Source organism: Gopherus evgoodei, chromosome 4 (genome assembly GCF_007399415.2).
Source record: "Gopherus evgoodei ecotype Sinaloan lineage chromosome 4, rGopEvg1_v1.p, whole genome shotgun sequence".
Lineage (NCBI taxonomy): Eukaryota > Metazoa > Chordata > Testudines > Testudinidae > Gopherus > Gopherus evgoodei.
This window is the reverse complement of record NC_044325.1, coordinates 52,929,426-52,944,892: the sequence shown is the minus strand read 5'-3', so window position 1 is coordinate 52,944,892 and position 15,467 is coordinate 52,929,426. Positions and strand designations below refer to the sequence as shown.

The window sequence follows — 15,467 nt, the reverse complement described above, 5'->3', positions numbered from 1 at the left end:
ATTTTTAGACTTCCAAAAGACCCCATTGGTTTTTGATACACCTGAATTTATACTTTTGCATACCAATACCACCACAGTATGTACCTCACCCCTGGAGATGCATACCATATCTATCTGTCACCATCCAGGACTGCACCTCCCTTCTCTAGTGATGATGATGATGAGGACATTTATTCTCTTGCACCATATAGCCCCCCATCACATTAGGGAGCTGCATAAATCAACTGTTATGCTCAGGCAAGATACTATGAAGCCAGAGGTGACCCAAAAGCTTGGTATTGACACCCATGGATTCTCCTACCTGTGCCTTTTCCCCACCACAATGTCCTTATTGGGATCCAGGGGCTGCATAATGGCAACAATTTTCCTGACCCTCCAGAGAGAGGATGAGACACTCCTGATCATCCTCAATAGCTAGGCCACATGAGCCTGAAGGAGAGTCTTTAAAGAAACAGGAAGAGAGACTGGATAAGGAAACCATGCCTGCAAGCAATATCTGTTCATCTTCATGTGACGAAGTAGTCATGCCTCCCCCACCAATGACAGCAAGATGATTTCAGGCAATTCCAGGAACTGTTCAGGAGGATAGCAGATTTTCTTGAAGTTCCATTAGAGGAAGTGAGAGAATCAGAACACTGATATCCTGCATACTTCAACATCAGCAAAAATAGCTCTTCCTATCAATGAGGTGCGATTAACAACTCTGCAATTTAGAATTACCAAGTATGAAGTGCTTATGTCAAAATATAATCACAAATTACTCCAAATGGAGTGAATTTATTGAGTATTTTCTGGAAGACAAAAAGAATCAGGTTGGAGGGTCAACTACTGGCGCGGACTGCATTACAGGCTTACTTAGATGTGGCTGACGCAGCTGTTCTTTTGATAGCGACAGCAGGCCACAGTGGAGGATCTATCATTTGAATAGTACGAATTATTTGCCGATGAATCCCTCCAATCCCTAAAAGATTCAAGAGCAACATTAAGATCATTAGGTATTTATACACCGATTCAAAAGAGAAGACCTAGTAGATTCCACGCTATAGAAAGATCTCAACCTCTTTCATTTGTCCCACCTCAGAAACATTATGACCCACAAAGGAAAAGAGACACACCTGGTAAATGTAGACAACCCCCATCACAATCATCAACATCTGAGCCATCCACATCAAAGAAACCATTTTGAGACTTTGGTCAAGGCCCCGAGATGCCTCCCCAGACCCAACGGCCAGAAAGTTTCCATTATTTTGGCAACTGCCTTACCCCTTTCTTCCCAATGTGGCGGACTATCACCACGGACAAATGGGTGTTAGAGATTATCTGCAATGGATACTTAATTCATTTTACCTCCCACCCTCCTACCCATCCTCTCTCCCTGTCCCTCTTCAGAGACCTTTCGCACAAACACCTTTTATGGGAGAAAACTAATTACCTTCTACAATTAGGTGCTATAGAACCAGTTCTGATTCAACAGAGAGGGAAGGGCTTTTATTCCAACTATTTCCTAATGCAGAAAAAGAATGGTGGTTGGAGACCCAATATAGACAAAGACCACTCAACAAGTTTGTGAAAGAAAAATGATTCCAAGATGGTTACATAAGCAACAATAATCCCAGAACAGGTCTATGGGGACTAGTTCTCAGCCCTCAGCCTTCAAGGTGCTTATTTTCATATTATCATTCACTGATCCTACAAGAGATTCCTCAGATTCTTATGGGACAGAATCACTTCCACCACAAGCTATTTCAGTTTGGGCTCTCTTCAGCATCAAGAGTGTTTTCCAAAGTCCTTGCAGTAGTAGCAGCACACCTCTGAAAACAAAGAATTATGATATTCCCATATTTGGATGATTACTTACTGAAAGCCCTTCTTGAGACAACGTGTACTGAGCTACGTGAGAGACAATGGATCTTTTCTTAAGGCTAGGTCTACAGGTAAACCCTCGGAAATCAACATCAACATCTGTATGGCACCTAAAATTCACTTGATGGAGTGGAGGCCAAAGCCTGCCTCCCAACACACCGCACACTTCACCAGCTTAGTCAGCTTGATTTCCACAGTTCAAACCAATCTGTAGATATCAGCCAAACTGTCTTCAACTCCTGGAGCATATAGCAACAGCCACCTTTGTTGTAAAACATGCCAAACTACATATGTGTTGCCTTCAGGGATGGCTCAGAATCGTATACGTTCCGCACAGACACAACTTAAACAAGAATCACTCAATGCCCTTCACAGCTCACTCGACTGGTGGACAAAATCCCACAATTAGTGTGCCGGAGTTCCTTTCACCCAAGCACCGTTATCACTGATACTGACAATGGATGAACCTCTGTTGGGATGGGGAGCCCACTTGTATAACTACACAGTACAGGGCAAATGGACCCCGCTAAGAGTCAACATTACACAACAATCTGTTGGCACTCATAGCTGTCAGGAATGCATGCTCACACTTTTTGCCACTAATCAGAAACAAGAACATAAAGATAATGACAGACAACATCGCTTGTATGTTTTACGTAAACTGCTAAGGAGGGGCAAGCTCATCTTACCTGTGTGCAGACGTGGTGAAATTATGGAATTGGTATATTCACTATAGGATCAACATGAGCTACTTACCTACCAGGACTTTAAAACATGACAGCTGGACATGCTCAGCAGGAAATTCTCCCAGGAACAACATGAGTGGCAGCTAGATACCATGGTCCTACACAAGCATAGATCTTTCTGCCACGGCCAGGAACAGCAAGTGCCCACAATTCTGCTCAAGCGCAGGATTGGATTGTCAGTTTCTGGGGGATGCCTTTCTTACTTTCCCATTAATACCGAAAGTAATACACACTTGGTACTGGACTATATCCTGGGACTAAAAATATCAAGGCTATCATCAAATTCACTGAGGGAGCATCTCATGGCAATTTTGGCCTTCTACGGTAAGATCAACCGGTGTTCACGCATCACGCAACAAAAAGTTTTCTTAGAGGTATTTGGAACCTCTACCCATAAGTTTGAGATGCTACACCACCTTGGGACCTTAATTTAATTCTAAGATGTCTCACTGGTCCCCCACTTGAGCCCATGGTGACCTGCTCACTCATACATCTCTCTATGAAGACTGCCTTTCTCATGGCCATCACATCTGCCCAAATTGTGGTGGAAATAAGAGCTCTCATGGCATAGCTCCCCACATTACAGTTTTCTTCAAAGATAAAGTTACTTTGAGACCACACCCAAAGTTCGTACCTAAAATACCTTCATCCTTCCACTTGAATCAGTCTATTCATCTTCTATCGTTCTTCCCCAAACCACACAGGAATAAAAGGGAGGCAGTGTTCCACACACTAGACGTTAAGAGCCTACTATCTAGAAAGGACCAAACCCTTCAGAAAATCACCTAGACTATTCCTTTCAATTGTGCTTATCCGTATCTAAACAAAGACTCTCAAAGGTTCCCATGATCCTACTATAATTTTCCATTCCCTGCCCCTCCTCTCCCCACAACCCCACTCCCCAATATGTAGCCCTCTGTTAAGGTTACCTTTTTAAAATACCTACCTGTGGGCTTTAGTCACCTGTATCCTTTGAACCTAGTTTAAAGCCCTCCTTGTTAGGCTAGTGAGTCGATGTGTGAAAATACTCTTCTTGTTTAGGTGGAAGTTAGACTAGTAAATTGCTATACATCTTTTTTTTTTTAAAGTGACTAGGATAAGATTGCTTTTTTCATTCTGGGCACATCCATGTGTTCTAAAACTTTCCTACATTAGTGTTGCTTGTCCTGCATGGTTCTCAGCCACTGTCTCCTGGACCCTGGAATACATTTAGTTTGGTCCTAGGAATTAGTCAAATAAATTTCTGCAATTCCTTAGCAACAGTATGCTGGGAGGAAGGGAAAGGCTATTCTGCTTCTGCAATGGAAGAATATCGCTGTCTTAAACATTTTGTTAAATCAATCTACTAGGGTTTTCTATATTGATACCAACAGCTGTTTATAGTCCAGTCCTAGACATTAAAGTTGATTAAAACAATAGTTTAGTGTCTTGGAATTTCTTACTAATTTTAACTGTATTTATAGCTGATGTCAAGTGGAATTTGGCAGAGGGGTGAAGAAGATGAAGGAGTTTATGGGTTTTTAATCAAGGACATTAGGAAAGAAGTAAACAGAGCTGCAAAACTGGTAAGAATTAAGCTCCAGTATTATCACTGTTCATATTTGTTTCATCATTTTTGCACTTTAAACTCAATAACAAATCTGGTTTGTAATTAATTTTTCAAGATATATATTTTTAGTTAAAGAATGATTTTTCTTTACAAATGGGAAATATTGACCATTGCATTTTTCAGTGCTTACTGTGCTGTGTCGTATTTGATTCATTTTATGTGCAAGTATATTTTAGTTTCAAGTGTTTGAATTCTTATATTTAAATGATTGTGAATATTGGCGATTGTGCGTGTGTGTGTGTGTGTGTGTGATACACACACACACACACAATATTAAATATTGACAATGGAACTTGGCTGATATTTGTTACAGAAGAGAGAAGAGAAGTGATTGAGACACAGTGAGGAAAATTTCATTTTCACCTCTCCAACAGATTGGGTGTCAACTTAATCAGAGTCTTTGGGACAAAACACAAAGGACTAATGAAACAGGTGGTGTGGGTAGACCCTTAGATTTTCAGGATGAAACAAAAACATTAATGTTTTTGATAAGTCTAACTCAAATAGCTGAGCAGGAGCCAGTTAAGAGAGCAGGTTGTCTAAAATATCCAGATTGCCTCTTTGGCATCTGTTGAGCAACTGTTTGTATATTTTTGTTGCTAGAATATACACATTTTAACAATGGATACACCAACCTTGGATACCATGATTAAAATACGGAATGCCAACTGATTTGTCAGAGTTTAAGTCTTGGAAAAGTACACAACAGAAGTAAATTAGTAATGCTACAATTCTAGCTAAAATATCCTCTGGTGTAGCACCATTTCCTTTTCTATACTCCTTATGTCAGATTTCTTTTGTTAATGTTATAATTCCAGCAATTTTAATTGGACTTAAGTTTTAATAGGCTTTCATTTCTAAAACTTTCTCTTAGAAATGTAATATCTGTAAGAAAAAAGGTGCTTCGATTGGATGTGTAGCACCCAAATGCAAACGAAGTTATCATTTCCCTTGTGGGGTTCAAAGGGAATGCATTTTCCAATTCATGGAACAATTTGGGTAAGTGTTTTATTGTCCAGTATAATTACACTCCTTACAGAATGAGAGGTGCTCTTTTTTTAAATACACCTGCTCTTCTTTTTCCTACAAGAAGGGGGTGTGGGCATTATAAATGGCCTCCTAATTATCTATTTAAGAGAAGAAAGAAACCTACCATTTTTCTTACAATTTAGAGCATCATATTTTGAGGTATATTGTCTTCTGGTTAAATTTTCCTCACTTTTTCCACTTGGGCCAGAGAGGATGAAATGCTCCTGTCTGAACCAAGAAGCAGGGAATGGATCATCCGATAGCCATGCCATTTCTACAGCATACATATGATAATTGTGAAATAGTTTTTCAGTATTTTTAGGATGCAATAAAATGTTAACTCTTACTGTTAGCACACATTTTAATGTTCTACATAAAATCGTGAAGTTGGACGTCAGCTTAAGTATCAATTTTAAACTCTGAAAAGTAATTATAATGATTCCAATTCTGTTGTTTGACTCCAGATCAAATTTTCTCAATTTACAAATGAAAAATATTCTTTTTCTATCTGCCAGTCCTTCAAATGCAGCCTTGGACCTGAAAGTCATGCTGAATTATCCTTCAGTGCATCATCATCACACACAGGGGAAAAAAAAAAAACAACAAACCAACAACAAAAAGCTCCCACCCTTTGGTTGCACTGGAACTACATTTACTGTTCAGTTGTTGTTGTCCAGTGTCAGTTGTCCAGGATCCTGCTGATAGTGTGTGAGCATAAAAAGAACACAGTTGATTCTTCATATCCCAGATTGAGTTTGCAGGGCTGGCAAATGGGGGATGAAGAATAATTTAACTTGTAAACTGAACACATTTTCTATGGAACCAATGAGATAGAATAAATATAAATCCGAAGTTTATTTTTAGAGTAGAACCTCACTTTACTGATATTTTCTCAATCTAATGCATGCTTTTTCAAACTCTCAATTAAATCTTAGTTTCTTTGGCTGTTGGGGGGGTGGGGGGCTTTGTGGAATTATTTAGAGATTTTTAAAAATTTAAAATCTGATAACAAAGTAATGTATTGTTATTTTAATTATGTGACACTTTTGTTTTAAGGACCAGAAATGCTTTGCTGGACCAATACAAAACCTTTGGCGTTTTTAGTAATCTTTTTGAACAACTCATCGGGAATCAGAGAATCCATTGTTTTGCTATTTTATATTAATTTCTTTGTGAATGTTTTTGCATATTGAATATATGATTTTTAACCTGTTCTAAAATGATTTATTTCTAAACTACATGTGTGAAAAATTAAAATTATTGAAGTTTGCAGTTATGATACAGGATATAGTGTTACTGTCTTCAGTATTAATAGCAATACCTTGATTGTTTTGAAGTTTAATGTCATTAAGCAGAGCTTTAATTTTCTATTTAAGGTCATATTGTTGGGAACACCGACCAGTTCAGAACCTTCCATCTGATGAATCTAGAGGCTCTTCACAATGTACAATATGCTTGGAATTTGTTGAGCATTTTCCAGTGTACAATATACTGAAAAGTCCTTGCTGTAAAAATGCGTGGTTTCATAGAGACTGCTTGCAGGTAAGAAAACCTTTTATTCTGTGATGCTCACAACATTTTGTTTTGTACTTAGAATAATAGAACAAATTAATGTTTTTACATGCTTATTTTAATATTCAATAAATGTAATAAAGCAACATAAAAAATATAAGGCTATAACTTCTTCATCTAGGGAGTCTGTTGTTTTTTCCAAGGCCTGTAATCTGACTAGTTTGTCCATGTTATCAGACAACTAAAATAGAACAGCAACTTTAAAATAAACTCTTAGGGACTGCAAGATTGGGAAAATTCCTTTTTCAAGGTGTTCTTCGAGATCTTCACACTTCAGCTTGTCTTCAGGAAGCTTCTGTAGAAAAAAAGTCTGTTGGGACTTCATGAATGCCATCTTCCAGCCCCGCACATTTATAGCCCATATCATAAGAGGATGATGTGGCCTTAGTTACCTCTGTTCCTTCATTTTCATGGCTAGAGATGGGTGAAGGAATCTTTTCAGATGCAAAGTGAATGGTGTGGGGGAGGGGAGAGGGGAGATCATTGAAAGGAAAGCTCATGCTTTCCTCCTGGAGATGATCTTACAAGCTCAGCCCCTGGATCAGCCATTTCCCTTGTGAAAAGATAGAATAGGCCACCTTTAGCTTCAAAGTGGGATAAATTTAAGATGATCCTTGCACTGAAGAAGTCAGTGCCAGAACAGAATCCATAAATGTAATGCCCAATCTTCAGGGTACCATGACCTTACTGAGTACAAAAGGATGGAAACAGAGTAAATGTGAAAAGTTCAATTAATTTTCTTTTCTGTTTTCTGATGCAGTATCAAGCTCTGAGTGCTGGGGTATTTTTCTTTAGGTGCACAGTGTGCAATAATAAAGACAAATTTCAGAATGAAATGTTGAGAATGGGAATACACATTCCAGAAAAGTAAGTAACTAACAATAATTTCACAAATAATCCACATTGTATATACAACTCTAACTAAGTAGGATAACAAAGCCAAAACCATGTACTTGTTTATGCAGTATAATTAAAATCTGAATTATCATTGGCATTTCCTGGGTTTCTGCTGGCAATGAGAGCAGTTTATTTTTGTCTTAGGTGCAATTTGCTTCTTTTCAAGTCACTCCTCAGATTTGCAGAGTACTAAATTAAGAGAGGCTGCAAATGTAGTGTAGGATAGAGATATGCACCTCTACCCTGATATAACATGGTCGTGGGGAGCCAAAAATCCCTACCGTGTTGTAGGTGAAATGCCATTATATTGGGGTAGCGGCGGCAGGGCTCCAGTGGTGATTTAAAGGTCCCGGGGCTCCCCGCAACAGCCGGAGCCCTGGGCCCTTTAAATTGCCGTTGAGCCCCGCTGCCGCAGCCCCAGGGTAGCAGCGACAGAGCTCCAGCAGTGATTTAAAGGGCCCTGCACTCCCTGCAGCAGCTGGAACCCTGGACCCTTTAAAGCCCTGCCGGAGCCCCACTGCTACCACGCTATATGTGAACCTGTGTTTTATGGGAAAACAGGTGCATTTCTCAGCGACTGCTCTCTCATCCTCTCCACACTGTATTTTCTTCACTTTCTTGGTCTGGCCAACCTGTGCTATCACCCCCTGTATACAGTGGAACCTCAGAGGTCTGAACACCAGAGTACGAACTGACCAGTCAACCATACACCACATTTGGAACTGGAAGTACACAATCAGGCAGCAGCCGAGATTAAAAAAAAACCCAAACCAAATACAGTACAGTACTGTGTTAAACATGAACTACTAAAAAAAGCGGGGAGGGCGGGATTTTTTAAAAAATTATTTGACTAGGTAAGGAAACCATTTTGTGATTGTTTCTTTTAAATTAAGATGGTTAAAATCAGCATTTTCTTCTGCATAGTAAACTTTCAAGGCTGTTTTAGATCAATATTCAGTTGTAAACTTTTGAAAGAACAACTATAACATTTTGTTCAGAGTTACAAACACTTCAGCGTTATGAACAACCTCCATTCCTGAATTGCTCATAACTCTGAGCTTCTACTGTAGTCAAGGGCTAGCTGTCTTCATTTCTCTCTTTAGGACCTGCTGAGGACTTCTCTCTTCTTCATCTTCTCCCCCTCCTCCCTTAATTCAACCCTTAAGAGTACTGCTACAAACATTGTCAGTTCTACTTCCAGAATTGAGAAAAAGTATTTGTAATGCTTAAGGATGATTTTCTTGGCTATATGGATTAATCTATTTTATGATCTTTTACTGCTGCTCATTGCTATAGTATCTGAATTCCTTCCACATAAACCAAGAAAGGAAAATATAGACATTTGGAACAAAAGGTTCTAACTTTAAGGTTGATAAGATATTGGAGTAATCTGTCAAGAAAACATGTCCAGATATTTTCTCTCGAGTTGTCAAACTATATAAAACATTTATGGATTTAGTTCAGAGGACAATCTTGAATAAAGATGGACTGTTTATCCAAATAGGTCCTTTCTTTCCTGTCATCTTATTGTTATTACACTGCTAAATGGTTGCATTATCTCAAATTATGCCATTACTATCAATCATATTTAAATGCTTTGGGAGCTCCAATTTTAATGTATGGCAAAGAAAAATAAAGTTATTTCAGTACATAAAGCTAAAAGTATAGCACTAAAATGTTTTTTAATCCATGTTTGCAATATTTACAGAGATGCATCCTGGGAACTTGAGGAGAATGCATATCAAGATCTTCTGCAGCGTTACCAACACTGTGATGCTAGAAGATGTCTGTGCAGGAACGGGAGAGACTATAATAAACCTGATAGGTATTAATATACACACACAGATTTTGAAGACAGATATGTTGAACATAATGTGATGGGTATGGAATGTTATAGGAATCTGTCACAGATAGAATGTTGAAGAGTCTTTTAAAAAGTAAATAATGAAAGCTAAGACATTTTCAAATAACTTACTGCAAGCTGGACATATTTATCTTATCAATACTTTACAACATGCATCTTGTTTTAAAAAGTGATTGACCGGGAAGACTTAGTGTACCCAGAATATAAAAGCCAAGAAAGTTAAACAGGATTTATCTTCCATGTTCTACCCTCTCTCCAACACAAATAAAGCAGCAAAAGAGGTAATGCCATCCTTAGCATCCTTTAAAAATCAGAGACGTAGAAAACTACTAAGACAAATTATTTTATATTAGTGCTTAGTTGCTAAAATATCAAGTGTATTAGGATATCTAAAATGGGTATTTTTGAAAGTACCTGACTAAAGTATTGGACATGTCTCAAAATTGACCAGTTCCAGTTGATCTATCTGCCTCATTAGAAAGTTTATGAGAAACAACCAGCTGTTGGGATTTTTATTAAATAGGGGGAACCTATGCTTCTTACTTCCTTTGACTCCTCCCTCTCAATTTATAAGTATGCTCTAAACTTTCCCAAAACCTTACTTTGATCTCATTTCTTTCCTCCCCTTCACCTCTAAACTCATTGAATAGCCATTTACAATGGCTGTTATGAATCCTCCTCCAATTTCCAAACAAGCTTCAATCCTCTCCAGCCTACTGAAACCAATCACAATAAGATCTCTAATGACCTCTTTCAGCTCAGATCTCAGGCCCTTCATTTTGTCCATCCTTCTTGACCTGCCTGCTGTTTTCAGCTTTGTCGATCATCTTCCTTCTTGACATCTTTTCCTCCACTGGGTTTCCAAAATACTCTCCTCTCCTAGTTCTCTTTCTACCTCTGACCATTTTTTCAATATATATTTCAATAAGTTTTCCTTCTCCTTTCCCCCTGGATATCCCAGGAATCTGTCCTCTTCTTTATTCTCTTCACTTTACACTTTTATCTTCTCTTTGGTGTCTCATCTTCAGTTCTAACTTAACATCCCTAAAATTGAACTCCATATCTTCCCTCCCAAGTCCTCTCCAATTCACCTCGTCTTCATCACTGTCAACAATATCCAAGCTTCTTGTCATCACCTTCAAATTCTTGCACTGGTTTTCATCACCAACCGCATCCCTTCTGCTTTGCCTTATTTTGTCTCCTTGTTGGCTTTTTTCATAAACATCTCAGTATTCTCTTCCACAGTTCCCATCAGTATCAAACTTTCAGAGCTCATCAACAAGGCCGCTATCCTCCCCACATTTAAGTCCCTCTTGAAAACCATTTCTGTTATACTGCCTATCAGAAATCTAGCTGGCTTAAATGGACAGGATTATAAAGTTGTGGCCAAACACCATGATGACCCATTCTAATTTATGCGTACACTGCCTCATAATTGTCTTAGTTGGTGAGCTCCGTTGAGCAGGGATCATGCCTTTTTGCTTTCTGTCTGGAAAGCATCTAGCACATTGTTGGCACTACTGCAAACAAATATATAATGTAAAGATCCAGGCAAATACTTACAACAATGTTTAAATGTCTCTGACAGAACAGTCCCAGCTTTTGGACAGTGGTGAGGTAATCAGATACTGTATCAGACAAAATATAATTTGGAAAAAACAGCCAGGGGACTTTGAAAAAGCTGGGCATGGATCCCACAAAGTACTGAAGGGGAAAGTAACTGGCTGTGCAAATTGCTTGGGTTAAAAAAGGTACACTAACTGCTCCATAGCCTCTTTAAAACTGGATATTCTGCAAAGCTGACTAGCATTCTAATCGCTGCATTCAAACTTAGGCCTGGTCTATGCTACACAGTTAGGTCGAGGTAAGCGGCCTTACGTAACCTAATTATGTCAATGTCTGCACTACAGTCTTGTCCCGCCAATGTAAGTTTCCTACTACTCTGATACAATAACTCCACCTCCATGAGAGGGATAGGGCTTATGTCGGTGTAGTTAGGGCGACACGTCTGTGTAGATACTGTGTTACTTGCGTCGGCTGTGTTGCTTATGTTAGCTGTGAAATTGACAAGAAAGCCGGGCAGCTAGAGCCCGAGTGCCTCCCACTTCCCGGAGAGCTGTGGACAACTGGATCCCACCCCCCGGCTGGGAGCTGAAGTAAGAAGTCTGAGTAGCTGGAACCCGCTCCTCACAGGGAATTGGGAAGCAAGAAGCCCTGGGAGGCTCCCTCTCAACTCCCCACCTGGGAATGTTGGTTGTCTTGTCAGTTTACAAGGCTTCCTGGCGTGGGGTGGGGGCCAAGAAACCAGGGCAGCTGGACCTTACCTCCCACAGGCGAGAAGCCCTGGGTGGTTCTGTCCCCCTGCTCCCCAGTGGGGAACGTGGAGACAAGAAGCCCTGTGCAGCTTCCCCCCTTCCCAGCAGCTAACGAGGAGTCGGAGGGGGAGTGCAGCCCACCAGGATTCTGTGGGACAGCACACTCCCCCTCTTAGGTCAGTGGAAGTGCTCCTGTGATGGCTGTAAGATGAACTAATATAGGTTAACTTGAATTTTTAGTGTAGACATACCCTTGGTGTGAATTGGGAGTGCCCTCTCTTTGAAAGAGGATACTGTACATCCCAAGGGGCTAACTATATATCATTTAACTAGAGTTAGGTAAATAATAAGAGATTTGTGGCTAGGTAGGTGGATTGGATTTACTGCCTAACAGTCTTTTTTTTTTCTCTCTTCTGTCGTTCCTCTGTTAATTCTAAGTATAGTGTGTTTTTTCTTTTAGTAAATGGGAAATCAAATGCTGTCAGTGTTGTGGTTCCCGTGGGACGCATTTGGCCTGTTCCCCAGTAGAGTCATGGAAGGAAAACTGGGAATGTATAGAATGCAGAAGTATCTTCGCTAAGTCAGGTAATATTATGAAATGCTGGGACATAGTTTGACATTTGGTTTTTCTAGGGCTGTCAGGCAATTAAAAAAATTTAATCGTAAATCGCATTGTTAAACAATAATAGAGTAGCATTTATTTAAATATTTGTGGATTTTATTACATTTTAAAATATATTGATTTCAGTTACAACACAGAATACAAACTGTACAGTGCTCACTTTATTTTTTTTACAAATATTTGCACTGTAAAGAACGAAAGAAATAGTATATTTCAATTCACCTAATACATGAAAGTTGAACTTACAAATGTAGAATTATGTACAAAAAATAACTGCATTCAAAAATAAAACAATGTAAAACTTTAGAACCTACAAGTTCACTCAGTCCTACTTCAGCCAATTGCTCAGACAAACAAGTTTGGTTACAATTTGCAGGGGATAATGCTGCCCACGTCTTGTTTACAACGTCACCTGAAAGTAAGAACAGGCCTTGGTATGACACTTGTAGCCGGTGTCGCAAGATATTTACATACCAGATATGCTAAACATTCATATGCCCCTTCATGCTTCAACCACAATCCAAAGCAGAGCAGACCAATGCATGTTCATTTTCATCATCTGAGTCCGATACCACCAACAGAAGGTTGATTTTTGGTGGTTCGGTTTCTGTAGTTTCCGCGTTGGAGTGTTGCTCTTTTAAGACATCTGAAAGCATGTTCCACATCTTACCCCTCTCAGATTTTGGAAAGCACTTCAGATTCTTAAACCTTGGGTCGAGTGCTGTATATATCGTTAGAAATCTCACACTGGTACCTTCTTTGCCTTTTGTCAAATCTGCTGCAAAAGTGTTCTTAAAAGAACCTGTGCTGGGCCATCATCCGAGACTGATATAACATGAAATATATGGCATAATGTGGGTAAAACAGAGCAGGAGACATGCAGTTCTCCCCCAAGGAGTTCCATCACAAATTTAATTAATGCATTATTTTTTTAACAAGCATTATCAGCATGGAAGCATGTCCTCTGGAATGGTGGCCAAAGCAAGAAGGGGCATATGAATGTTTAGCATATCTGGCATGTAAATACCTTGCAACACCGGCTACAAAAGTGCCATGTGAACGGCTGTTCTCAGTTTCAGGTGACATTGTAAATAAGAAGCAGTCAGCAGTATCTTCTGTAAATGTAGACAAACTTGTTTGTCTTAGCAATTGGCTGAACAAGAAGTAGGACTGAATGGACTTGTAGGCTCTAAAATTTTACATTGTTTTGTTTTTGAGTGCAATTATGAAAAAAAACCACCTCATTTATAAAGTACACTTTCATGATAAAGAGATTTCACTACAGTACTTGTATGAGGTGCATTGAAAAATACTATTTCTTTTATCATTTTTACTGTGCAAATATTTGTAATAAAAATATAATATAAAGGGAGCACTGTACACTTCATATTTTCTGTGTTGTAATAGAAATCAATATATTTGAAAATATAGAAAAACATCCAAAAATATTTAATAAATTTCAATTGGTATTCTATTGTTTAACAGGCAATTAATCATGATTAATTTTTTTAATCACAGTTAATTTTTTTACGTTAATTGCGTTAGTTAACTGCTATTAATCAACAGCCCTAGGTTTTTTTTATATTTGTTTTGGGTTAACTTGACACCAGTATATTTTTCAGAAGAATAATAAGGATTTAATTGTACAGGGAATTACCAAAATCAGAAAAAACGCTCGATGGCTACCTCAGAAAAAATAGACGTTACTGGTCGTTTGTTGGAAGAGCCCTCTCCCAAGTGCCCCAGACAGTCACCAGGATCCCAGCACAGCTTTCTTCTCAGGTGTGTAATTTTGCATGGGGAGGAAACAACTGCTTGAAAAAATACAGAAAGAATTATGATATGAAATGGAAGAAGAAAATATTTAGAATATGAGGTCACATGCTTATTTTCATCCTGCAGCAAATACTTCCTTTACTGAATTGCAGAACTAGGCATCCAGGCATCCATATTTATGAGTGAAGTAGTCACTTGTGGTACATGTTTCATGAGTTGGCCATAAATTTCTATTATTAACTCACTAACCAGAGATGGCTATGCAAACCAGTCTATTGAATTAATAATCCTTCAGTTGAGCACTAAATTATGTCCCCTTACAAAAGCAATATTAACAGAAACTTGAATATTTAAAGTTAGGACATTTTTAGCTTATCAGTATTTCACATTAATTTAAATAATGCAGTGGAAAATTAGCTGTTAAAATGAATAAAGAATTTCTTTTCTCTAGTAATAAAGTATATATTAATTGAAGTTTGAATATGTTGTAGTTCAGTTGTGAAATTAAAACAAATGCAACTGATAAGGTTCTCTTAGCAATTGAATTATTAATTTATAAGGGCTTGCAGTTCAAAAATATGAGTCTGTCTGTATGACTCTTGTATTTTTAAAGTGCTTTCATTTACTTTTGAGGCAATTCCTAGAATTTCTTGCCTGCAGTATCTTGTGATACTTTGTCTGCTTGTCATCTGAACAGTTAATGAAAGCATTTATAAATATCAGAAAGACGGGCTGAAGGACTAATTATTTTTCTTTGAGTATGTGTCCCTGTGGATCCCACTGTCGGTGCACATGTGCCTTGTGCGCAAGATCAGATTCTTTTGAACAGCAGTGTCCGTCAGGGTCACCTACGTGTCCTGTGCTGCCTCCTGCTCTCATTCCAGGGTATAAAGGGCATAGCGCCCATAACTCTCCCCCAGTTTCCTCTTACTGCCTGTGATAATGAGACGGAACCTAGGAAGTGTCCAACCCACTTGTTTCTTGAGAGTTCAAAACTTATGTGTTTTACAAAAATTGCTGAAAAACTTTGTCTTCACCTTTTTGAACTGGAGTCTTTTTTTTGTTTTGTTCTTTAAAAATGTTGTCAAGTCCCTTGTACGGCATCATCTTCCCCACCTCATGGTCACCCCAAAAGAAAAGGACCCAGAAAATCAGGATCTTGTTGGTCTTAACT

General features: G+C 38.7%; 1 protein-coding gene across 1 annotated transcript in view; it reads left to right on the top strand.

The window, feature by feature from the left end:
• The window catches only part of G2E3 (G2/M-phase specific E3 ubiquitin protein ligase), a 64,867-nt gene that overhangs the window by 30,710 nt on the left and 18,690 nt on the right, over positions 1 to 15,467 (top strand). The window contains exons 5-11 of the mRNA XM_030559351.1: positions 4,073 to 4,174; positions 5,093 to 5,217; positions 6,624 to 6,789; positions 7,580 to 7,686; positions 9,425 to 9,541; positions 12,356 to 12,480; positions 14,167 to 14,299. Coding sequence (XP_030415211.1) covers positions 4,073 to 4,174; positions 5,093 to 5,217; positions 6,624 to 6,789; positions 7,580 to 7,686; positions 9,425 to 9,541; positions 12,356 to 12,480; positions 14,167 to 14,299 — 875 coding nt within the window. The remainder of the gene's footprint in view (positions 1 to 4,072; positions 4,175 to 5,092; positions 5,218 to 6,623; positions 6,790 to 7,579; positions 7,687 to 9,424; positions 9,542 to 12,355; positions 12,481 to 14,166; positions 14,300 to 15,467) is intronic.